Here is a 26,919-nt window from a genome sequence, read left to right on the forward strand (position 1 = left end):
AAACAGGAACTGTTGGTTTCTTTTTCATTGCAAGACGTGCAATTGCAAGAAGTGAAATGTTCACTTGAAGTGCTTTCTTTTACCAACCCGGACCCTCACATGGCTCATCATCTGATTCTCTTTGCTATTTTACTTTTAACAGCAGGTATGTAATCTAAGTAAAATATTTTAAAGATTTTAAAAGGTTGCGGTGCATAGCACAATGCAATAGTATGCACTAGGATAATTCAAAGGAAGAATTTCTTTGCAAAAACATGTAACTCTGTTTAAAAATGTTGGAAAATCATGTTTGTTTATTGTGTTTTTATAGTGTTAAAATATTTTTGCAAATGAGCCCCATGCTTCAACATTTAACCTGTTCATAATAGGTATGATGAAAAAATTACAATAGTTCTCCTTTCTTTGAAAGCTTGTCTTGTGTTACAGATGCTGAGAACATTTGGACACTAAAACATGTTACTGTGAGACAAGGAGGAACCGTAACTCTACCATGTCTGTATGACAGTCGCTATGAACTAAACCCAAAGTACTGGTGTACAGGACTGACCTGGGGTCTGTGCACCATAAATGCACATACAAACAGAAATGGGAAATGGCTGTTAACAGATGACCCATCTCAGAATTTATTTACTGTGGAACTAAAAAATCTAACAACATCAGACTCCGGATATCACTGGTGTGCTGTGGAGATAAGTAAGCAACTAGATCTAGGAGAATTTGTGTATTTAACCGTTAAAGCAGGTAAGAAGGGTATTTGTATTGATCCAAAGCATATTTACATTTACATAGTACATCTGAGGTATGTGAATTGCTTCTAAAAAACATTTAAAGTTGTTGCTCTCTGTGTTCAGTTCCTGATGTGTCTGTGGTGTCCAGCACTGTATCTGGACACGAAGGCGGTAATGTCAGCATTCAGTGTTTCTACAGTTCTACATTTAAAAATAAGCACAAAGAGTGGTGCAGAATCAAAGACAAGGGATGTTATACAGTGGGGAAAAGTGGCACATCGCAGAATACGGTTCAGATCAGCGACGATGAGAGAGAATCTTTCACTGTGCTGATGTCTGGACTGATGCTGAGGGATTCTGGCTGGTACTACTGTTCTGTAGGAGATCTACAGGCTCCTGTTCATCTTTTTGTTCAATGTACCAATACATCTAAAAATTTAAGTAAGCAATGATTTCCAAAAGGTTTTAATTCAAATAATGTATTCAGAGGCACCTCAAGGTGAAGTCTGACTCAAGCAGCACCAAACAGAATTGCAATATGCAATCGCACAATGCAGAATTTAGAGAATTCCGAATTGAATGTGTCTCTGAATTTCAAGAAACAGGCCACGTTTTATTTGAACAACTTAATGTCAATTTGACCCTAAGAAGGTCAGATAAACTTATTAAAAATAAAGGTGCGTAAAAGGTTCTTCACAGCGATGCCATTGAAGAACCCTATTTGGTTCCACAAAGAACCATCAGTCAAAGGTTCTGTGGAGAACCATCTCTTAATTTTTTATCATCCCAAGAACCTTTTTCGCCACAAAGAACTTTTTGGGCAACAGAAAGGTTCTTCAGATGTTAAAGTTTATTTATGGAACCAAATGCACCTCTTGAAGCTCTATGGAACCTTTTTTAAGAGTATAATGTTTAACCGTAGTTGGTTCTATATGTCTGCCATAATTCTTATCTTGCATTAATTTGTACAGTAACTCTGTTTGGTGCTGCTAGCGTTGTAAGAATCGCATGCCTTAAAAGTTACATTGTCACTGTATTTAAGCATCAGAATATTTACTTTTTTCAAACATAACATTTGATCTCACTTTTTTTGTATAATACCTTTTTTCTTCAAATTCATCTTAAAAAGATCAAAGCTTGGATAATGCTACATCACCTTTGTAAGTATTTATTTTAAAACTCTATTAATCTAACAAACAGATAACCGGTTCTCTAGATAGTCATGAAACCTCAGAAAATTATCGTATCGGTGTCCTTCCGAAACCTTGTATGTCCAAATTCGCTTTTTTTAGGAAATGGAAAAACACTGTAGTTTGTAAGTGATTACATACTGTACTTTGTATTTGTTAGATATTTGCAAAACAAAGTGACAAACATAAAAAGAGTGACTAATAATGCTGAATTATGGCAAACAAAATGACAAAATATGGAGATACGAGGTTTCAGAAATATTGATTCTAAATTTGTAGGCTGTTTTTTTTGCAATAACATGCTTACAATGTAAATTTGACCTACGTATGTCGACATATACCATGTCTGAAAACCACCAAATCATTATTCATAATAGAGAAGACAATAAATACCCCTCGAATGGGATTTTGGTGCTGCTCTGGATTACTGGCCCGTTACTTCTGCTGATGCTGATGGTGGCTTTCTACACCTGGAGGATTAAACGAAAACACAGTCAGTTTTCACACTTTTAAATATTGTTTTACTTCATTGTAAGTAGTACTGCACTGTTCATGCTTTAAATTTGCTTCTAATTTACAATGCATTGATTTTATGCATTACCTGCTATCTTTAAGTTACCACACATGATGTCTTATTTCTCAAGATAGCCTAGTATTGTTATACAGTACATTTAACAGGAGCACACTTTTTCTTCTGTAACAACATGGCGTTTTGTGTACACCAGGACCAGACCCCAATTCCATGGTATGTGTACTTTCTGAATTATCCATGAAATTGCATTTCTAAATAAGCATTTCCATTTAAAATGATTTACGTTTCGTATACAGGCAGATGACTCTACGTCTCTCTGGTATGGCACAGTCGTCTTTAAGAAAGCAAAGGATGACAAAGAAGACGACCACATCTCTATTGTAAGCATTCCATTGTTGATAAGAAGTATGATTAAAAGTATGTTAGCCAAGACGTGGAGATTTGTGGAGATTTTAGTGTATTTAAATCGACAAGTAGAATGTTAGGCTGACTTTAGCAGTATAAGGTGATGGAGAAACACTAAGGTTCCTTATGCCATGGTACTAAAATAGACAACATTTTAATTGAGGCTTACATTTACATATATGCATTTGGCAGACACTTTTATCCAAAGCGACTTGCATGGCATTATCCTATACATTTTGTTTCTAAGTACTTGCAATCCTCTGGGATCCACTGAGCTAGTGTCTCTTCAGTTTCACTAAATTGTTCTCATTTCCACGGTTCCTATCACACTCTAAGTTATGTACTGTATCTATACACCAGAACGGATATTTTGCTTTTTTTGGATTAAGTGATGGTTATGAACCTTTGTCTCTAAATATTTTGTCACCCTCATCCTATTGAAACCTCCTGGTACAGTACATGCGCTATAATAATTTTTTTAACATTGAGGCCATGCATGTCTAAAACACATTTTGTAATGTAAGATGTATATTTGATCGTACTGAATTATTTTCAGCCCTGTGCTCCTGACAGAGATGATGACACAGTCTACAGTACCGTGAAATGTCTTTGACAACAGGTGAGCATTGACAGATTGAGCATTGATTTTCTGATGATGTTATTGTGGTATGAAATAGATTTCTTAGTCTTGTTATCTTTGAGATGTTAGATTAAAAACATAAACTTGAACATGTGTCCATAATTACAGTACAGTAGATGTAGCGTAAGAAGATCAAAATGATTTTTCTTTTCTGCAACTAGTGGTCAGTAAATCCAAGTGTGTCAGGTACTTTAAATGTACAAAATATGTTGCGTTCCAGTTACGTGGAATGACGTTCTTAGCTGTATAGAGCTCAAAAAGTAATTGCAAAACAAGGAGAATGACATGTTTCATTTTTGACATGTACTTATGAAATATTGTAGTTCTGCTTTTCTTACTAAGCAATGTGAGAAGTAAAACTGGAACAAGACAGCGCATCAGACATCTACACATCTTACATGGTCATTCATTGTTTACTGTGTGAGATTTAGTTTTGTTTATTATAAAAGGTGTTTGTAAGCCATATACATGTATTGTATATACAGTACATACCCAGTGCTTTCCAGAGCATCGCTCAAAGGTGTTGCTAGGGAACTTAAAGAAGTTGCGACAATTCCCATGTTGTTCTAGCCGGTTGCATAATGGTCCAATACAAACTATTTCACAGGTATTTTACCGTTTATTCTGATCTGTAGATACATTTTTTTGTCAATTTTCTTATAAAATCAATTTGACTTTGATTCACTGAAACGAACACCTTTAGAATGATCAGAAATCTGTGTTGGTGTTGGTCAAGTCTCCCTATCTTCACACGCACACACATCTCAAATGAAGGCATTATTTATTTGGATAAAATAGGTGGTGGATATTTGATAGACATTTGACAGAAATACACAAACTATTGTATTGTCCGGCATAAGCTTCACATCTGTAATATAATGGATGCTTAAATTGTATACCCTGATCACTACTCATTTCTCTGTATAACGCTGCTGGGAAAAGCAAACAGAACAAAGTATATAGACACCGTCCAATAAAACGTAATAGGTCTGTTGTGATACCAAATAAACTGTCAGATCTAATCATTTACAAAAGCTTGTGAATCAAAAGTCCAGTGTGTTTATTCACAGTGTTTTTCCGACAGAGCTCTAGAATATCAGGGCACACATCCCTCAACGAGAAGACAGGCGTAACTACTTCACTGGCCTGGCTGTCGAAACTCCCACCTTTTGGTTCTTGTTTCCATCTTGCGCGTAAAAATAAATACACACAGGAATGCATGTAAAAGGGAAAAGATACTTGACATATGAAGACTGCATCTGCAAGAGAGACATCAAAGCTATTCACACCGCCTGACACGAGCAGAGAAAACAAAATTTTTGACACAGGGACACCTCGACACTCCCAACTGGGGTCCTATGCTTTTCGGTCCTCGCACAAATGCACGTCAAATGTTCGGATGAAATTTGGTTAGACCACTTGGTAACAAGAAAAATACTCCATGTCTTTTTGGTAGTTTTGTTTGACCTCTGGGTTTGAAAGTAGGTAACAGTCAGAGAATGTAAAAAAGGTAAATATTCGATCTCTTCAAGAAGTCGTTTTTTTTTCACTTTTCACACGCGTGTTGTTTTCTGAAGATTTATGCAGCTCTTTCCCAAACAACGACTGCTCATCACAACTGTTAAGGTCCTACAGGAACTATTTAAGTCAGTATGATTCTACAAATAAAATCCTGTGGAAAATGTATATCCCAGTATATTTGAACTACATGGGTACATAATGACAAGATTTTCAGTTTTGTGTGTTATTCTGTTCTTTAAGAACGCTGCGAAAAACGAAAATTCAAGATATGCGTTTATCTGTATTTTTGTTGTTTTTCAGTACAAACGTTTAAAAATTAACTTAAGATATTAAATCTTGTTTGTTTTTATAAATAGGTAGGTTTATGCCTAAAACAAGCTAAGATATCTGCAAATGAGGATAGCAAAATAAACTTTGTGTTCCCAATGAGCGATATTTTTGATTGTTTTTAGAAAACTAGACAAAAAATGTATAGTCAAATAGATTATAATATATGATATATATTTTAGACATTTGTACTGTAAAGCAAGGCGTGAACACTGAAAAAGAACAGTTTTTTGTTACTTTAATGCTACTGTGTGTAATCCCTGCTTAATGTCCGAGACCGCTGTAAATAATTCATTTCAAAGGTTGAGTGTAAACACTGTCGATCTGAATTTCTTTTGACATTTTGTTGTTTCATTCTGACATTGGAAGCCTGTCATTACGCTGCATTACGCTGCAAAAAAATGAATTTTAACTAAGCATTTTGTCTTGTTTTTGTCTTGCTTTTGCCTGAGTCTTGTTTTATGAAAGAAATGTAAGAATGAAGACAGTTTATGTTTAAAACAAGTGAAAAATATCTGGGCGTATAAACTTGAATTTAGGTTTATATTATAATATGTTATGTAAATATGTTTTTATTATTAAGAAAGCACAAACTTTTATTATGGATGCTATTAATCGCTTGACAGCCCTTCTTGAATTGAATTTCAACTATTTCTTAAGTACCTAATTTAGGTTTATTTTTCTTACCCCACTGGCATCAACGTATCTTGATTTAAGGATTTTAGATACTAGAGAACAAGACAAAAATGCTTGGTAAGAAATTAATTTTTTTGCTGTGTATTATTGTTGATGGCACCCGCAGTATAAATCAAATTTTGCATTAAAGTATGTGTGATATAGTAAAACCACAAAAAAGCATTTGTGCTCTCTGAACATAAAAGAAGATTTAGCAGGACTATGTCAGATGGCAAGAACCTCACTGATCTGGGTCAAGTCTTTTCTTAGTACCGATCAGAAGCACAGTGCTTTTGCTCAGCAGTGGATTTCATAAGCGATCTGTGTGTCGAACAGCAAGCTCTGGTTCATAAAAAGCCCCTCGGGATCGGGTGGAGGACCTTCTCCTCCCTCTGCCGGAGCCCTGCGGGGACCCATGCCTGTAGACCTTCCCGGGGTTAGCACTCCCTGACCCTGAAGCATCTCCGTGGGTTTGAGCACCACCGCCTGTTGGTTGGGAACCGGAGGAGGAGGCAGCACCGGTTTGGCGCGGTTCAGCACGTACATCTCATGGCCGCGTTCGTCTCTGTACTCCTCCAGCTGAGCGAATGTGGTGGGACCGTCAGAATAGTCGTTGACGTAGAGGATGCTCTCCTCCTTGCTGACTTCATAGCCGCTGTCTTCCTTTAGTCGTTGTTGGTGACGGCTGTAAATCATGCAGAGAAGCAACAGGGCGGTGAGGGACAGAAGAGAAATTCCAACAGCTATGGCGGTCTGTGTAGCCGTGCCCAAAGCGTTGAAGTCCATGCTTTCCAGTTCATACAGCGGCTCTTGGCTTACGTCCACCGAGGACGGATGATAGTACGACGACGATGAAGAAGAGTGCAACCGAGGCCAGATCATAGAGGGGGATGAAGACGACGACATGTTCACGGAAAGGTGAAAAGTCACGCGAGCCACCCCTCCAGGGTTCCAGGCCTCGCATTCGTAGCGTCCGGCGTGGGACACCGTGACGTTACTGAGAAACAGCATTCCGCTTCCAGTGTCCGGATTGAAGCTTTCTCGGTCGCCTCCGTCCTCCGCTCCAAGCACCGGACCTCGATTTGACGCTCCTTTTCCAACGGGTCTGGCGGTTACCACCCTACCTCCGGTTCTCGTATCTCCTTCCATCCCAACTTCCTGCACCAGACCCCTGGGGGACAGCTGGGCTTTACCATGAGAGGCTTTTCTCCAGGTGACCTGGGGTTGCGGGTATCCGGACGCATGACAGGACACACGCAGACTCTCCCCCAGACGAACGGTGAGGTGGCTGGGCTCCAGCTGGACTACGGGAGGGATGCAAATCAGACTGTTTGCAGGAACCTCCACCAGACTGAGGTGGGAAAGCCGCGGCGGTTCCGCGCACAACATTCGGCGCTCCGCCGAGCTCAACAGCCTCTGGCCTTCTTCATTTATCCAGCCGCGAAGCCAGTGCAAAGCGCAATCACAGCGCCACGGGTTATCTGTGAGAGAGTAAGACGGGTTAGCAAAGAAAATCAACACCTTTTAAACCATTTACAACTGATCTGCTTTGACTTCAACATGACTCACCTCTCTACTTTCATCTTCTCTGATATCTTTCTTTAATCTCTCTTTCTTTCATCCTTCATCTGTTTAGCAAGCTTCATTGTTCTACATGTTTACCTTCCTCTTAGTTTCGCTCCTTCAGTTATGGTTAATATCTAGGGAAATATTTTTAACTAGTCTAAAGTTTTATTTTCATATCTTATGAGTTTTTAATCATGTTTACTTACTGCTGCTTGTCTGTAGAACAAATCCCCAAAGCTGAAATTAATACAATTTGGTGTGTTAATACAACACCCTAGCAACCTCACAGCAATACCTTGGCAACCACCCACAAAACCCAAGCATTGCTTATGAAAAATGAAAAACGTTGTTTTACTTTGTCTAATATGGCGCTCGTTCTTAAGGAATAAAAACATGAATTAAACAAACAAAATCATTGTTGACATTGTAAGAATAGTATAAGTACATTAAAGCTAATCAGAATAGCGCAGCATAGTTACTTTTGTCTTCATTTTGTTTTTAAATGTGATCTTAATTTTTTATAAGGATCATTTCTAACACCGGATGCGCCTGTCGGTATCTTTTGATTTGATGTTAAAGCTGAGTACAAGTATAGGTAATATACGTACTTTATAGTTATATACAGCAGCGGAAAAATGAAGAGACCATTTCTCTTTTTTCACACTTATATTTTTTTGTATTTTTAATAATAATTTAATAGTAAAATATCGTTTCTACTTTGCAGAAAACGAGAAGGGGAGAAACAGGAGAAAATAACAGAAAATATGCTCTGTATCTTTCAGACCTCTAAGACTGCAAAGAAAACAAGTTTAGATTCACTTGCAATTCAACAGTAATATTTGTAATGTTTTATCATAGTTTTAATTTGTCTTTCACATTGCTGTTGAGGTTTGATTTTGTTGAAATTCAACAGACACTGAACTGAAATGACCAGAATACATCTAAAAGTGCTGAATAAACGAACACCTGGAATGTTTATTTTAACATATTTAAAGTATATTTCTGAGAAGTACAAAAAAGTTGACTCAAAGTATACTTCCTTATTTGTAAGTATACTATTAGCACACTTAAATGACCAAACTTTGTTCCTTTTTTGTAACACAGGAAACTGATTCTCTATTTGATCTCATTCATGTTTAAGAGGAACAAATGAGAAACAGTCTCACGTCAAATGTCTCACCTGTGACTCTCAGCACCTGAAGGCTCACGAGAGGTTTGAGTGACGCAGGACTTAGAGTTCTCAGGTTATTCCTGCTGAGGTCCAGAAGAGCCAGAGAGGACAGACCCACCAACGCTTGATCTCCAAGAACCTCCAACCCGTTTTCCTGCAGATGAAGCTCCTGCAGACGCTGCGAATAATCCATCAACCTTTAAATGTCTTCATCATTATACCCATCATCATTCTTTGCTGAATCATGAATATAGTGATAAAATGTAAAGCTGTGAAATACTGCGACATCATATTTTTCATTGCAGTCTCTGCATTCAATTATCTTGTTGCCCAGAATAAAGTGCCTATTCAATTTTCTTTTTATACACAAAATAGAGTTCTTTTCTAATGAGAGTCAAATGAGGTCATTGAAGGTTAAGTTGTTCATACAAATTACGTATGAGAAGAAGTGTTCCTTGCGTGATCAGTTCATATTTTTATGTCATCTAATTTTAATCAGATTTTTGTGGCAAAACATTCCTTCAAGTTTTTATTTTCTCTCTCTCTGACCTTCAATAATGGTCGCTATTCCTCATTTGGGCCTGGTCAAACATTTCAAAAACAATTTTAACATTTTGGTTTTAAAAAGAAAGAAAGAAACATATTTTAATCTACAGAATTAGATTAAAAGGAAATTTATTAAAATATTGTTCGTAGGTATGCAGGCAGATATACAGTACAATAAACCCACATGTTCCTTTACCTGTAGTCCACGGAAAGTGTAGTCTTCCAATCTGGTGATCTGGTTTCCCGCGAGATAGAGAATGCGCAGGTGATCTAAACCACGAAACACGTCGGCTGTGACCGTGTGGATGCGGTTTCCGTTAAGAGCGAGCTCCAGAAGCAGGCCCAGGTTCCTGAACGCTCCGTTTTCGAGGGTGGAGATGCTGTTGTTCTGTAAGTAGAGGTGGTGAAGTTGGCCGAGGTCTGATAGATCTCGTTGACGGATCTGTCCGATGGCGTTGTCCTGTAGAAAGATGGTCTGAGCAGAACACATATTCCATGAACAAGTTAAAAGATAAAATAAAACATTATCTTAAAGAGGAAGGATGAGAGTTCTGTTTGTTCTGATTCATTGCATTTTGGCTTTGAAGCATTTACTTACTTTTTTGCATCTATTATTTTATCCCTCAAAATGTTCTATGTTCCTGTCAGCAAAACTACAAAACCCTCCTTTCTCTGGGTGTTCTGAGCTAAGCCTGCACATCATCCAAGCCCTATCAACTCTCATGAAATGAATCAAAGTTTTGGGTGCGTCTAACAGATCTGGGTCTGCTGTCTCACAGGCATCGAGAAAACACGTAAACAAATCAATTCACCAGCTCCAGCATTAGACTTCTTTTACAAGAGCGCTGAACCGTCTTCACTCATTTAACTATATTAATGACGCCACATTTCACACTCATTTATTTTCAGATTGATTCCTATCAAGTTACTGTCTGCGATCAAATATGCTGCAAAGTTCTGGTGAAGCGTAGGTTGCATCGGTCAATTGAGCAATTTATGCAAGTCGGCTCATGAATATTCACAAGCTGCAGTGTTAGTGATGTGGCCGGGTAAATATATTGAGATGTGTGATTTCTCCTTTGCAATTATTTGGTAGTCTGTAATATGTTTAATGTCAGGTTGTCAAACAGATTTGTTTGCGGGTTTGAGGAGAGATTTTGGGGCGGTATCTTATGGGAGGACTATCACCATGTGTAAATGATGGAGCAGGTAGAAGACATCATTTGGAGGGTTGAGCGAGCGCTCTGATATTAGGTACGGTTGGGATAGTAATTCACAATAATTTACAGGAAATAACAGAAACATCATTTATGGTAAATGGCGTAGATAGATATTGCTCTGTTACTTATACCAATACTATTTAAAGCTATTTGAATGGGAGTTTCAATAACTTCATCAAATGGTAAGCAATAAAATGCGATTAAGTGTTTATATGGAAGTAAGTGTTTTATGGATTCATTTAATACACTAGATTAACTTAATGTTTAATAAGGATAAGGATGGAGGTTTTTTTTATGTAATGCTTGTCCTTTTTAATATTAATGGGTCAGAAAACCACCTCGATATTTTCTAGATTATTAATGCAAATGAATCTTTATACCAAAATCTATATAAAATTATTTCTACAATAACCAAGATTTAAAAACATCAAGCTTATCCGGAAACCGTTATTGTGTTCTTGGTGATGTCAGGAGAAAAGTTATTTCTTTTGTTTTGTATTACAAAGACGCATGGTGTACATAATAAGCATCTTAAGGGAGAGTACATCATTTTTTTATAATTCTTATATATTTCAAACCTGTGTGACTTTCTTCTGCAGAACACAAAAGAAGATATTTTGAAGAACATTGGTAACCGAACAACATCGGCCCCCGTTGACTTTCATTGTATGGACATAAAATCACTGAGACATTTCTCAAATATCTTCTTTTTGAGTTCCAAAGAAGAAAGAGTCATACAGGTTCTGAAAGACATGAATTGTGCGACCTTTTTAAATACAACTTCACTAGATTACAGTCTTTATTAAAATGTTCTTATTGAAACAGCAATGTTACGCAGAACATTTAAAGTAATTAATATCGTATATGTGTATCCGCCGAAAGTGCATTCATGTTTAGCATTACAATAGCAAATACTCAAAGCTAACAGACCTGAACCAAAAGCCACAAAACAGACCTGTTCATTTCATGATTTTAAAACACCCATCACCAAAGCCAAAAATAAAGTGAACCCACAGCCACCCACCTGTGTGCCGTGAGCGATGCCCTGTGGGATATCTTTCAGTCCAATGGATCCACATTCAACTGTCAAACTATAGCAGCGACATCCCGTAGGACAAGCCAGAGAAAACACGCACAGCTGGGCTAACGTCAGCGCCCACACCACAGAGAGCTGAAGAGGATTCATGTCAGGATATCTGAGAAAAAGAGAATGCAACAGGAAAGAGAAGGGAAGAAAGATGGATTACAGTTAAAGAAGCACCATCCGAGCGAAACGCGAGAGACAGAGTGAGACGTTTTGTCATCGGGGTGCACATGCTCGTGTAAGCTAATAGGATCTGTAACGCACCAGATTCACGCTTAAGTGGATCGGAAAATTAAATCCTGTGGTGCAGAAGAGGGAAATAAGCGGAGAGTTGAAATAAGGAGAATAACATGGATGGATGGCACTCTCTCCATCCTCTCTGGTCTCTACAGAAGAGTCTCTTAGGAGGGGTCTTTGGTGGACTCTGGATAATTAAACATGAGCCGCGAGCCAAACCCTCCAGCTGCCTCAGGCCTGTGACTGTTTTTAGAGAATATACAATGAAGAATCACCGACCGACGCACTACAGTTCTTCCCAGGAGCGGAGATCAAAACCTGGACTTCACATCCAACATCTTTAGATTTTCATCAAGACATGGATTTGGTTGAGTGTGAACAAAGATGCGATGTGTCTTTGCCCTCTGCTTTTGATTTATGAGTATGTAGATCTGTCTCAAAAAACCTGTTGGGCTGCATTTTCGAATAGGAATAGTAAACTGAGATTGTTAAATTCATGTTGTGCCATACCCGTACTCGGAATGATTATGTCCATATTTGCAAGATCATGTTCTGACTCGGTTGTGTGCCTCGTTTTACAACACAACATGCAATAAAATAAGATATATTCTCTTGAGAAGCAAAAGCATTTATATCTTGATTTGTCTTGAAATCGAATACAAGTTTCAAAGTTACTGCTTAAATTAAAAAAAAAGTTGCCGGTGGTGCAAAGAAAAATAACTTTTTGAATTAGATAATTTTTCTCGCTGCAAGCTTTAAATTAGGTTTAAGCAAAAGATCACTGAGGATAGAAAAAAAGATGCTGTTTAATTGTGTCTTTTTTTATTGGTGCACTTCTGTATTTAATAACGTTTTCACAATCTTTTGTAAATAACATAACTCTCTATAGATCCTGGACATTGTAATAGATGCAGATTTCCATTGCCATGGATTGTCTCTACTGTATATGTCCATCTACACATCCAGGTAAGGCACAATTAGACACTATTCGGCACAAACCTTCCCTCATATTCCCTCCTTTTATCATTTTTAACATGTGCAATGTGTTTTAAGAATGTTTAGATAATTGTACTGGAAAACAAGACTAAGAAAAATATTCTTTGGTGTGTGCGCCTGTTGCACGCGTGCATGTTTGTATGTTTTTCAGAGTCTCATGTCTGGCAAAGCATCTCACTAGCATTTGAAACCGAGTGTGTGAACAAGATCAGCACCGAGCGCACAGAGAAGACTCCAAACCACTGAGATCAAAACAGAGAGCATGAGAACATTTGGATTTGGATATATGAGGTCCGAGTTCAGGAATGAAAATATCCGTAGAGGTCACGAAGGTGTGAAGAATTTGCAGCTCCACTGATGAGATTTCTCCACATGAAAAGCCTTCCGAACTTCATATGTAACAAATGGCATCTCATCGCTCAAAAGCAAAAGACGGAGCTGCACATTAGAAAAATTATCATCTTCACAATGCGCCTTTGTGAGGGCAGATAAAAACAAATTCATTTCTGCTTTCCGCAGCTCTCCCTTAAACGTGTCATCGAGGAGCGAATGTGAATATTTTATGCCCGTTGCTTAATTTAGAGAGCATTTGGGTGGACAGCGTGCTCGATTAATGCAACATGACCCATATAAGCCTTTTAATCTGTGGCCATGAAAGAGAAAAGACTTGATAAACATCGGCAGAGAAATGGCAGCCCATTCATTGCCCACGGTCTTGCATTCAGACTCCATTCTGCCGCCGTTGGAGAAAGAGAATGGAAATCTGAATGGACCGGAATATGAGAGGGGGAATGGAACATTTCCAATGAGTTTAGCTTTTTTTGTGCTACGTGTGTTGCCTCATAAACATTCGGTAGTGGAAAAGAAAAAATATGTAGAAAAGGCGATGCTCTCTCATGTATGGCACTCTCTTACATGAACGCCTGGGTTCTGGGGTTATTGCACAAGATGAGATTCTTAAAGCCTACGAGAACATCCACAGAATTTAAAATTTAACTTCTTCACAGTGTGTTGTCATTGTGGGGCCTCCTGCTTTGAATTCACAGCGGTTTCGGGACAAGAACTGCACGGATGAAATTACAATGAGATAGATATATAGACAGACAGACTGACAGAGAGAGAGACAGACAGACAGATATGGATTTGCACTGTTGGTAAGATGTGTATCTTTAGTTTAGTTTAGTCTAGTTTACATTATTGTCTGTTACTTGAACAGAAATTCATCTTTGACACTGGCACAGCAAACAATACATCCACATATCACATAATAAAACACATAACACACATGTTCCTATACAACACATAGCTGATCTTTACGACACATACAACACAAAAACAATCGCAACTTCTGGCTAACGGGGACTTTACATTTCCAGACTTGCTCCACCTTTTACTTGTTCATATGATGTGCCTGCTGTTCCTCTCCTTCTTTGGTTCCACGAAACAATTCCTGTTTTCTTCTCGATATTCTATTGTAAGTGACAACTATCTAACCTCCACACAAGCCTATTAATATACTCGAAGTAGGTGGAGCCGTTCGTGTCTGCTTTGCAAAATCTTCACTTAAAAAATTGATTTCTACTTGGTGTTTTTTCTTTTTTCTTTGTATGTTTTACAATTCTTGATCCAGGTGACCGCGAGATTAGTTTAGAGCTCTGTAAAATCTGTTAGCATAGATTTTATTAGCATGGTCCTGTTTTTTGTAATAATACCATGTACTGCATTGTATTTTTTCACATAAAGCTGCTCTGAAACATGCGACACAGTTAAAAGTGCTGTATTAAATAAACCTGACTTGACTTAAGTCAAGATGCATTTAGTTAAGAAGCAGAGTGACAATACAACACTTAAGAAGTCATGTTTTCAGGAATAAAGTAAATTGTATATATCCCACAACAAAATACAATAGTATAGTATTTATTTACTAAACTAATAAACTTGACCTATAGTAAACTGTAGTAAAATGTGTAGATGCTGTAGTGTTTTTGAACCTTACAACAGTAAATATTGTAGTTTACCACGAAATGTACTACAATTTATCAATTTACTAGTTAATAGTATAGATGTAGTATAGTCATTATAGTATGCTATAGAATAGTATACTAAAAATGTTTACTTCAGTAAATATATTCTCTAAGTTACTACAACATTAATCTTCTACTAGGCTACTTACTTTATAGCCTATACAGTAACTTTTTAGTGCACTATAGTATATATAGAATATTTAGTATACTGTAGTTAATGCTAGTGTACTACAGTATTTTGATATGTTTTAAGGGCCCTTAATTCTCTGAACTTTGGTAGCTCTGAGATGGTCGATGGCATATTTCTGTCATTTTTGTTTATCAGAATAAAACATTTTCAGTATAGTATAGTTTGTTTAATCGGTTTTGACAATCTGGCTCATTCATTTCAAATGTGCATATCGAACATGTATATTCCCATTGCATTCAGTTTATTATTGTGAAAGAATCTGAGATGTGAACATGCTTGTAATTTCCCAGTTCACAAATTAAAAGTTATCCAAGTCTAGTTAGATATTTCTTGCCCCCTACAACATGACATGAATGCTTTACGCTATGAATATCATATTGTTTCAGTGCATTTTCTGCTTTCTGCTTTGAATGAGCTATACCCGGTCTACAGTACACTCTGACACTCTTGGTTGTAGTAGTTGTGAATGCGGTGCAGGATGAATACTTGGACAGGCAGGGCTTTGTGAGCTCTGCCGGAAAGAAGCTTGCAGGATTTAATATCAACAGTGCGATATGTAACACAGAGATTCTTCTTCATTCACTATTATGCCCCCGGGCGAGATTGTATAGAAAGGTTGTGTTGCGTTGGATAAGAAAGTGTCTGCTTAACGGTGGATTTTGTAATATAAGCTGTGGATATAACATCTGTTTACATGCTCATTTGGCTCCCTAATGGTGAAGCTTTCTGCTTAGAGGCCCGTCTCATAAATTCAACTGCTAATGAGACTAAATCTGTAGCCTGAAAGGAAAGAAATGTTAATAGGGATGCAGAATCGATAAGTGACCATATCCGCAGCGGTGGATACGTTTTTTAATCAGATCAGTCTCATTAGGCTTTTATTGATGAGAAATAACATTAAGAGCGTACATTTTTTTTGTGTTTAAAATGTATAGTCCTCTAAAATATTATTGGTTATTGTGTGTGACTAGTAGCGTTTTGTAATGAGACATCACGATATAAAGATCGGCAACATATTTGAATTTAGTGCCCTGATGTATTTTAACATGGATTTATGACATGCAGAATGATAAATAAGCTGAAAAAAGATATACTAGTTTTTATATATATAAACAAATTTAATTTATATACATAAATATTTAATTACGACTTTAAGCGCTGGTGGATATTTAGACTTTTTTACCTGAATTTAAAAGAGTTTAACAATTTGACAATAATGTATTTCAGATCTTTTTTATTAGCATTTTAGTGTTTATATCAATCTTTCCCAAATACCTTCCGCTCATAAAAAAAGAAAAATATATACATATATATACATTAATAATAATAATATTTAAATAAACGTAATGTTCCTTCCGAAGACCACCTAACAATAATTGAAAGTTATGGATCGTTGCCAGTTGGAGGTGTGCAAGGTAATCCTTTAATGTCATTTAAGAAGGGATCCCAAGTCTTTCAAAATGATTTAAGTTACCCAGAGAGCGAACATCTCAATTTCTCAAGGCTAACATAATGGAAAATGTCCTGTATCCACCTGTCATCAGTTGGATGGGAACTATGCTTCCACTGGAGAATAGCCCGTCTAGCCAGGATTGTAGTAAAAGCCATACTTTTACGATCATAGGCAGTCAAATCAGGCCTAGTAGAAACCACAAACAGGGCTAGAAATGGGTCAGGGTCAATATTAATGTGCGGGCATGTCCAAAACCTTCATAAATGACTGGCAGGTGAATGTTTGAAACGACCGCATGCAGCACTCCTGTCAGGGAAACATTTATCCAATTGGGCATTAGTTAAGTGAGCTCTGAATAGTATTTACATTGTTTAAACCAATGACTGGCACGTACAGTACACAGTAAAGGAGGTGTGCACTTGGGTCAAGATGCTATTCCATACATCCTCTGTAATAGAAACTCCCAGGTCTTGCTCCCAGATATCCTTAAAAGTGTTTAGGAAAGTGAAGGAACCGCTTTTGTATAAAATGCCTGATTTGAACAAACATAACTTGACAATGAATGTATATGTTACTTTAAAGTGTTAGATCGGTGACATATGCAGGGAAAGTGACATTCTTTGACCATGAAATGTTTCAGTTGATAAATCTTTTGTGAGATATACAAATAATATTCAATTTCATAGATATTATTTTTACAGGGGAGACCTTATTATGTTCCTGTATGTAACATAAATGATTGGACTTGTTAGAAAGCTGAAGCTTTCAAATGACACCGAATGTTTTGTTTTGATTCAAAAGACATCACTAAACTCATTTGGTTTACTTTAATGTCGTACTGTATGTTTGTGCTTTTTGGAGCTTTGCCACATTGACCACAATTTAAGAAAAGAAAATAACAGCATTAGCCTCAATGTTTGTGCTTTGTGTGAAGCAAGGAATTCATATACATCTGTGATGGCATGTGTATAAGTAAATAATGGACAATTTCATATGTGTGTGAATGCTATTTGTTTTATAGAGTACACTTTTATAGTATTCATCATCAAATTGTCGTCTTTGGCTAAATAACTTTCTGACTATATTTCTTGACTTTTTTAAAGCAAAACACAAATGCGGGGCATTCGCGGTTGCTAAGGTTATTGGATTGGTAGTGTCTTGTGGGTGGTTGCTAGGTGTCTGTTTCATCATCTGTCTTCTGAACAGCACATCTCTTTTTAACAAGCCACATTACCGGATGTTAAAGGGGTTTTGAAAGAACCAGAAATATGTGTTGCATTAGTCAGGACCAATAATGAGTAGCCTGCTTTACTCGTGGAAAGTGGGACATAACAAGCATGACATTACATTAATGGATGTAATTCTTTCTCCCTCGGAGCTCTCTTTGAACATTTTCCTCTTTGTTAATCTCTCCCTTTGTTTTAGCGGGTCCGTCTCCTTTAGCCTCCTGAACGCAGCCGAACGAGCATCTTGGTTGTAATAGTGCCTGCAGGCCTTGCCTTCAGAATCCCAACTCTCAGTTATTGTTTCCATGACAACGTGGGAGGCACGGCCAGAGGGCATCGCTGTATATTCGCGCTCATGCTCGTTTTTCTCTCTTATCTTCCCCCAACGTCGTGAGTTTGACAGCCTTCAACTGTTCTTATTGAGAGTCTGATTGAGCTTGAGGTTTCCTCTCTGAAAATGAGAGATCGGTGTGACTCCGCCGCTGATGAATGTCACGTCAGATCACGCGATAGGTGTATTAATTGTATGAGCTAGTCCCAAAATGTTAAGATATTAACACTCACTGTTAACGTTCTCTAGAGATTGAGAACGCTAGGAATATGATGTTTTGAGAGGGTGACTGGTGCATGTAAAGTTTATTCACAAAAAAAGCTACGCTTCCAGCATGCCAGATGTAGAAGTATCATTATTATTCACAACCCTGTGTGCTCTTAAAAACAAACAGAGTGATGTAATACCCAAGCGCTCAGACCTCCTTGTTAACATTTACACATGATAGCAAACAATTAGTGATGTTTGCTGTGGCAAAGTCACTATTACTGGCTCATACTTTCTCATTCCCCTTATCCTAAAGTACTGAATTAAACATTCTACAATGTGATAGCTGTGCATTAGCAAACACCCACAACATCCACCACTCATAGTACCTTTAAAAAATGTAAAAAAGGATAATTTAATGCAAATCTCTTTTGGATAAAACTATGGCTCACTCTTTAAAGTGAATGTTTGGTGCAGCATCTTAATGTCGGATGTTTCTCCTAAAATTTCTACAATTGTCTAAAACAAAGATACAATTGTTGAACTCCATGATGAGTATGGAGGTGTAAAACAATGTACATTGTCCATGTAAAATGATCCTGATTTGGTTAAATTTGATGAGAAATGTTCATATTGAGACATGATCTTCAATAATATTGACTTTTGATCGTAGACTTGACAAATCTGAGCTCAGTTTGTAACATTGTTGAGATCCCTTCTGAAACGCTGCATGATTTCTGCCTTTTTTCTCAGGAGAAATATCTGAGATGCAGTAAAAAAATTCATATTTTGATGTCTATTTAATCTCACCTCTGCGCAGGAGAAATAACTGAAATATAAAAGAGATCCCATTTGCGGTTTTACCTTTTTACGGGCACCTTCTTACAGTCTGCTTGAACGATTTTTGTCGAAAATAGACATAAATCTGCAAGTACATAAAAATAGGTGCTTACGTGAAAATGTCTTCTTACGGTAACTTAGTTACAACTTCAGGCTTATAATAAAGATTTCTTATTTAATTATAATTAGTCTGGTAGATTTTCATTAGAAATGCAATTTGACTTGAACCCACATAAAGATGTAAGATAGATTGAAGAACGTCGGATAACAACCTTGGTCCCCATTGATTTCCAAAGTATCCCTTTCTCAAAATATCTTCTTTTGTGTTGCACAGAAGAAAGAAAGTCATACACTTTTTGAAGGACACGAGGGAATAAACTTTGAAAGAACATTCACTTTCGTGCGAATCATTCCTTTAAGCCGGCTTTGGAGAGCGGAGTCTTTTGAGATTTAAAAGGTTTGTGATTTTATTATACTGTATGTTCTTCAGATATTCCATTCTTTAAAAGGATTCCTAAGGCCGGTAAAAGCTTTGTTCTGCACTTTTATTTTAAAAGTCCAGGTAGACGTTTTCTCTAAAGGTGTGAACTGCGTGTGCACGTGTGTGTGAGTAAGAGCAAGAAAGCAGTGAGTGGAACTTATGTGGATTATGACACTTTAACACAATGGACAGAACAAATAATCGAGTGTTCTCTCCACTGCGTTTTCCATTCTGTTCTCCGCAATCACACAACATGAATGCTGTAATCATAAACTGTTTACAATCCCCGAATCTTGAGACAGAGCCATCAAAGACTTACAAACACATATGCACTGCAATCTTTCATCATTGCTCATCAATAGTGCAAACAAACTCAAACAATCCATAAAAAAAACGCGTAAAATACACCCACTCTCCTCAAATCAATACAAGGCCTATGTAAGTTTCTTTTGTGTGCCTCTGTGTCACCGTCTGCGTAGAGATTCTGAATTTAGGCAGGTCCAAATGAATAGACATATCAGCTTGTTATTTAATCCCAGAGTCGTGTTCAACTGCAGTTTACTTTTATCGATTTTGTTTTCTTCCAACTGCATATCAATTTGGGCGTGTGTTTTGCAGAGAAGCAACACTATGCACTGATTTTAAAACTGGGTACTGGAGATGCAAATTAGTGTTTTGAAGAAATTGGAGGATGAATGACAAAAAAGAGTTTTCATTCTTGGGCAAACTATACCTTTAAATCCTTTCATTTGCAAGAATGTCATTGGATTTCTCATTAATGTAATACTGTAATTGTTTTCTGTCACGCTTTTTTAGATTTAAAGAGGCAGTACAAAAATATTTCTATCATGCATTTTTTAAACGTTAACCCACAGTCTACTGTAACCCTAGAATGCCACATGTGTGCCGTATCGTGCTGGCTGATTTTATCGATTGTTGCTGTGTTATCCATGCACTCGTCTGTCTGTGTTAATGTGCTGTTGTGCATCCGCACTTTCAGTCAATACAATCTGATAAGCCCTTAAAGCACACAGCACCATCATTAAATAACATGTGGCATCCAATTCCTGTATTACTGTATGTTAAGATTATGTAAAATCATGTTTTTTTTTGCCTGAAACGTTGAACAATTCTATACAGCAATTTTGTGAAACAACCTGTATAAAAATGTTTTGGGGTTGAGCTTCTAAGAAAGATGGGATCTATTTAATAGCCTATATCGTTTTTTTCCCCTCAGACATCAATGTGAGTTTGAGGTCAAATGAAAACTTTTGCTTGAGTCTCATGCATCTCAGATATGTCTCCTGAGAAAGAGAGAGAGAAATTTGTCTCCATTTGAGTTTTAGAAGAGATCCCAAAAACTAGAATATTTTGCCTACTGTATACAACCATTTCTTCATTTTATATATGTTCTATTTATTTTATTATAAATGGTAATTTACATTCATACTGATTGTCTTATATCCCTCTTTATTCCTGTATACAGTGTACAGGGGTTGGGGCAAATTGGTTTGCTAGGGTCATTGGATGCAAGGTGACTGATGGCAGATATATGTAAAACAAAATGATAGTAATTGTGTTAAAGAACACAGAATTGCTTCCATTAACATTGCTTCCTCAAAAATTGCTTCCATTGAAAACTGATGTGTGTTGGTGAAGTGTGAAGGGTTATATCAGTGGATGTATAAAACAATAAGCCTTGCCGATTTATTCTATACAATTCTATCAGTATTTTTGCATGTGACTGGTTTTTAAATGAAAACACATTTCCATGATCAATTGCAAAGTGCCGCCACATGTTTTTTTTCTCTCCATGGTCTGCATCTGTCGAACCTGTTGCAACAAATTGCACACGCTGTTCATTTTAATCTGTGTCATTGTCTCTCTGCTGTTCCTGTATTTTTTTACACGTACATTTATGCATTTGGCAGACGCTTTTATCCATTGTGATTTACATTGCATTGTACTATACGTTTGTATTGTACATATTTGCAATTATTTGCAAAACGTTCTTCGGTTAGATACAAAATCACACCGAAAGCCAGCAGCTCTCATCCATCTACTGTATCACATCAGAAAACAAATCCACATCTACTTCCATCATATTGAAAGCTGCACATAACGCAAATAAAGGCTTTTACTGATGGTCCGTGTGGACGTTGGCTCTTTGCTCTGGTCTGCTGCTGTCAAGTGCAGAATGACCATTGCATTGATAATAACTATAATCGTTACTCTATTGCACCACGCAGGATATGATAGAAACATTGAAAGTGTTTCCTTCATTTGCGCATAGTATACTCAGAAATATCAAAGACAGATCAATAAAAATAAAAGGCAAGTGTGTTGCTACGTACAAGCGCAGGTTGTTATTGAACTAAAGAAAATGAACTTCACAATAGACGACGAGTGCACGTGTAGTGAATCGAATTAGGAAAAGTGTTGGCAAAGTCACATGATACATTGAGATTTATTAGAATAAATCGGATCGTGTTAGAACAATGCTTGCAGAGATCTTACCTGTAAATGCTCGGTAGTAGAGGGTCTGGTGAATTCAGATGCACATATGCACAACGGCGAACGATCAATCCACGTTGGGACGGCAAACAAAGCGGTATTTAAGCGATCCCGACAGGCCACCGCTATGTCCTGCCATTCTCCAGAGGCGATGTGGGAATATTCCTCTTTCAGATGTATCGTTCATAAAGATCACATCAATATGAGTCTGCGTCAATCCTTCACAGTACAGCCTTACGAACCAAAAGAGCGTTTCGTATCCCCGTGAAATAGATTATGAATCCTACTTCCCCATTCCCTACCTATGAGCTCAGCTGATCCGACTACATCTCTCTCTCTCTCTCTCTCTCTCTCTCTCTCTCTCTCTCTCTCTCTCTCTCTCTCTCTCTCTCTCTCTCTCTCTCTCTCGCTCGCTCGCTCGCTCGCTCTATTGTTCACCCTAGTTGGTAACGTAAGGCTCCAATCAGTCCTTGAATCTTCAAACAGAATGACGTTCAAGGCAAACTGTTTTGTTTCATTTACTTTTATGTTCATTGGTGTTTCCGTCGTTTAGTTTTGTACACTAAAATGTTACAATGTAAAGAAAACGTGGTTAAAATGGAAAATAAAAAAATATTTGATTGGAAATGAACTCAATCTTAGCCTTAGCCGACATTTTTTTTCACCTGCTGTCATTTCATATTTCTCTAACGTAGGAGAGACTTAATATTTTGGTCGTCTTGTTGGTTGCCATGGTTATTGAGGCACTTCCGTGTGAAGTCAATTGAATATTTACTTTGTTTAATGTTTTAAAACTTTCACAACGTTTAAATTCACATAGACATTGACACTTTTCCGTTCTCATGATTTCAGCACCACGGATAGCGACACGTGCTCAAAATACCAGTGACCAGCTATTGCTTCTTAAAACCGGATGAAGTTGAATGACTACATATCATTATAAGTTCATTATCAAAATAACCTAATTAGATTAATAAAAATGTTATTATATTGAAATATGAAAACATAAGCTGTGATAGGCTAACATTATTTGTTTGTTTGTTTGAGTGAGTGAAGTTTTCTTTTTTAGCATTTTAATATATTTCAATGTAAAAGTACTCACTGGATGCTTCATATTACAGTTTATTAGGTATTTATGTTTGGTGAAGGTAGGCCAAAGACACTAAAGCACAGGCACAGAGTTCATTAACGTCTATTTTAGTCTAATTACAGGAAAAACAAGAGAGTGACACCCTTTCTCTGTCATTTTGATCCCTGTGTATGTGTGCTTTCTAGAGAAATAAAGAGAGTATGTAAAAGTCTGTCCATGCGTCTACAGGCCAAATAAAGGATTTGCTCATTGCTCTTGGGTGACTCTGATCCCCAGAGCAAAGACGAATTGAGTGTCACTGACTTTAATAATGCACATCCCCCAGACTGATAATAATACAATTTATTTCCGGAACACCCATGCCGCTAATGAATGTTTCGACAGACACAAACTCTTCATAAAACACAGTCACCCAGGTGACACCCGCACAACCCGGGACTCAATAATGTTTCTCCGCAGCTGATTCACTCCGTCATAAACATAAGAGCAGGGCGATGTAATTTCCCCCTTCTGCTAAACCAATAAAACAATGTGTATGGCACACAAAGGAAGGTTGAGTTTGCAGCAAACAGGATTGACACTGAGAATCTGTCGCCATGGTGACGTGGTCCTGGGCTGACATTAGTATTTGTTTTACGAGTTCATTTTTCTTTTCGGGTGGAGAACGTATTCTTGCTTATCTCAAATCCCTTTTAGATTTTTGTTGATGTCTGTGTTATTGTTTATATATGAGGAGTGTTGCCCTCTGTAAGGGAGCGGGGGTTGGGATCCGGGCAAGCTGACCCACATTCAAAAGCATTTGTATCTGTGTGCATCTGGGATGGGTTATGACATTGCATGCATACTGAGGTCTGTGTGTGTTGCACTTTCATCCATTGTGTAGTGTTTGTGTGTATTTATTGTGTGCATAAATATCCCCGGGGCTTAGCTGGTCTACTTCGACCCAGATCAGAGTAATTAGACAAACGTCTGGAGTAGATGAAAAATGTAGCACACCGATGCACAAAAACAAACACATGTCGGTTCATATAGTTTCTCTCCTGCAACTGAGGAGGCTCAAACTGAAATTATGACGAGCCTAGATGTGTGTACGTGTTTTTTAAACATGGCTGTGAATTAAATGTTTGTGGTTTCAAAGTCACAACAAGAAGGAGGTGGGACACAAATCAAGCTTTAAAGGATTACAGGCTTTAAAGTGTCACATTTTAACAAAGAAAATATGAGCAGTGAGTACAAAACAGATGTTCCCTTTTTGGTAATCTTCACATAGAAGATTAGCATGGACGGCAGATTGAAATGCTCTCTCTCTCCCACACACAAAATCGAACACATTTGGACATCTGTCTTCATGTCACTGTCTGTTTAATGTCATAGAATAAGCAGATTTGGCTGAATGCTGTTGTATATGTTGTGTGTCTATCAAATGAATGTCCTTTACCACCCACACAAACTCATCAACCATCAACAAAGCCGTCTGTAAATATTCCTCATGGTTTTTTACCAGTGGCCATTCAATTCATTACTGTTTCAGAATCACGTCTCACCACAATCGATATGTTTCCATTAACGTGATGAACGGCTGTTTTTGAACAATCTCATCTCAACAGATTCCCAACATGGTGTGATACATTGAAGTGTCATGCGTAATGCTTATTTCTAAATTATGTCTGTCTGTCTGGAATTTCAGAGCATTTAATTTGAGCCGATTACCCACATTGAGACACATCGCAGAAGCATTCATTTCATGTTACAGCTTTGATTCATTCATAGGGAATGTTTGTAAAAGGAGGCTATAGGTTAGATGGCTACAGTCATTTTCAGACAGAGCTTTTTTCGTTCCAAAAGCCTTTTCATTCCTCTCCATCAAATTGACAATGCCAGACTCAATCTGCTATAATTCATCATTCATATTGACTTAGAGCATTTCTCAGAGGACACGAACTGCGGGTGAAGTGGAGACAAATCCAACAGATATGAATGATACCCGCATCCATAAAATGATACGTGAGCTGTAAGAAATGTTAGTCTTATAAGCAAACCATACATGTTAAGTATGAATTAAAACCAGTGAGCAACCATCAGCTGTTATTTTTATTATGCACATGTATTCAGGTCATGTGAAATTTGCGAAAATCTCCACATTTACATGTTTTCATGCTACGACACTACGATGCAAAAACATGTAGTGGGTTAACCTTATTCTTAGGGGTCTTAGAGATTTGGTGATAATTAGATAATTAGAATACCTAATTATTGTCAAGAAGTTAACGGTAGGGCTGAGTACACAGTAACATGCTTGCATTACTTGTACTACATTTACATTTAGTCATTTAGCAGACGCTTTTATCCAAAGCGACTTACAGATGAGGAAACATTGGAAGCAATTATAACAACATAGGCAACAAAATACATAAGTGCATCAAACTAGTCCATTAAAGCCTAGCACAGTATAAAAAGCTAAGAATAGTGAGTTTAGTAAGTTTTTTTTTTTTTTTTTTTTTTTTAAAGAAGGAAAGGGAAGAGAATTAGGAAAAATCAATCAGCGACGTGTTGACGGAAGAGATGCGTTTTTAGGCGTTTTTTAAAGATGGCAACCGAGTCTGCTGATCTTGTAGCAGCTGGTAGATCATTCCACCAATGTGGAACAGATCCAGAGAAGGTACGGGAGAGGGACTTTTTTCCTTTTTGGGATGGTACCACTAGTCGTTGTTCCTTTGCAGACCGCAGTGATCTGGCAGGAACATAGATCTGCATTAGCGAGTGGAGATACGATGGTGCAGATCCGGTGTTGGTCTTGTAGGCCAGGAGCAAAGCTTTGAACTCTATGCGGGCGGCAACAGGGAGCCAGTGTAACCTGATGAAGAGCGGAGTTACATGCGCTCTCTTCGGTTCATTGAAGACCACTCTTGCTGCTGCATTCTGGATCATCTGGAGAGGTTTGATTGTGCAAGCAGGAAGTCCAGCCAGAAGCGCATTGTTATAATCCAGTTTGGACAGGACAAGAGCCTGGACTAGGATTTGCATAGAGTGCTCCGATAGGAAAGGTCTAATTTTCCTAACATTTGCAGTATATAATGGCATATCATCATCATTTTGACATATCATCATCATTTTAGGCAGTATACAATTATAGTGCACACTATAGAGTAAGCAGAATAATAGCATAAAACATGTAGCCATGTTCAATTATGATTGGGTATTTGACCATACTCGTAAAAAATATAAAGAAATATAGAATACATTACATTTATAAAATAAAAATATTTAAAAAAATTATTAAATACAAATATTACATAATATTACATATATAAATATATTTTACAATATTTTACAATATACAATATATTCAACTGTTGAAATTATTATAAAGAGTTAATTTGCAAAATATTGAAAAATCATGTTTTTTTACATATTATAAAAGAACTGTTTTGATAAAGTAATATTATTTAAAAAATACAGCAAACTAACTAAATAAAACAAACGATCTAATAAGCACATAATTAAAAACATCGTTTTTTTTAAATAATAAACTCTTTAATATAAATATATAATAATTATTATTGTATGCTTATAATGTTATAATATATATTTTCATTATATTATACACGTATTATTAGTTTAATGTGATCATTTTTTTTATTTATTTTTTATTCAAAGAAATCTTTGAAAGTAACAATATTATACAGATCACACAATATAGCACACAAAGAGGAAGAGAAATTAGG

General features: G+C 37.2%; 2 protein-coding genes across 2 annotated transcripts; one reads left to right on the forward strand and one right to left on the reverse strand.

Annotated features, from left to right (window-relative positions):
* Positions 1 to 32: 32 nt before the first annotated feature.
* pigrl4.2 (polymeric immunoglobulin receptor-like 4.2) lies at positions 33 to 8,890 on the forward strand. Its single transcript, XM_079453291.1, has 9 exons — positions 33 to 145; positions 427 to 741; positions 852 to 1,169; positions 1,858 to 1,888; positions 2,296 to 2,411; positions 2,644 to 2,663; positions 2,747 to 2,830; positions 3,412 to 3,474; positions 8,689 to 8,890. The coding sequence occupies exons 1-8, from the start codon at positions 100 to 102 to the stop codon at positions 3,466 to 3,468; spliced, it is 987 nt and encodes a 328-aa protein (XP_079309417.1). The 5' UTR covers positions 33 to 99; the 3' UTR covers positions 3,469 to 3,474; positions 8,689 to 8,890.
* Positions 4,111 to 22,456, reverse strand: lrrc24 (leucine rich repeat containing 24). Its single transcript, XM_079453287.1, has 5 exons — positions 22,108 to 22,456; positions 11,546 to 11,717; positions 9,498 to 9,776; positions 8,765 to 8,933; positions 4,111 to 7,499 (listed from the first exon to the last, which is right to left on the reverse strand). The coding sequence occupies exons 2-5, from the start codon at positions 11,705 to 11,707 to the stop codon at positions 6,316 to 6,318; spliced, it is 1,794 nt and encodes a 597-aa protein (XP_079309413.1). The 5' UTR covers positions 11,708 to 11,717; positions 22,108 to 22,456; the 3' UTR covers positions 4,111 to 6,315.
* Between the last annotated feature and the right edge of the window lie 4,463 nt (positions 22,457 to 26,919).

This window comes from Barbatula barbatula, assembly GCF_947034865.1.
Source record: "Barbatula barbatula genome assembly, chromosome: 3".
NCBI classification, from domain to species: Eukaryota; Metazoa; Chordata; class Actinopteri; order Cypriniformes; family Nemacheilidae; genus Barbatula; species Barbatula barbatula.

Excerpts from the sequence above, each read along its gene's own strand:
- lrrc24 (XM_079453287.1), bottom strand. The coding sequence starts at position 11,707 with ATGAATCCTCTTCAGCTCTCTGTGGTGTGGGCGCTGACGTTAGCCCAG. Across the intron at positions 9,777-11,545 it reads GCATCGCTCACGGCACACAG|ACCATCTTTCTACAGGACAA; the intron begins GTGGGTGGCTGT and ends TGTTCTGCTCAG. Across the intron at positions 7,500-8,764 it reads TCAGGTGCTGAGAGTCACAG|ATAACCCGTGGCGCTGTGAT; the intron begins GTGAGACATTTG and ends ACTCTCTCACAG.
- pigrl4.2 (XM_079453291.1), top strand. The coding sequence starts at position 100 with ATGGCTCATCATCTGATTCTCTTTGCTATTTTACTTTTAACAGCAG. Across the intron at positions 1,170-1,857 it reads CAATACATCTAAAAATTTAA|ATCAAAGCTTGGATAATGCT; the intron begins GTAAGCAATGAT and ends CATCTTAAAAAG. Across the intron at positions 2,412-2,643 it reads GAGGATTAAACGAAAACACA|GACCAGACCCCAATTCCATG; the intron begins GTCAGTTTTCAC and ends TGTGTACACCAG.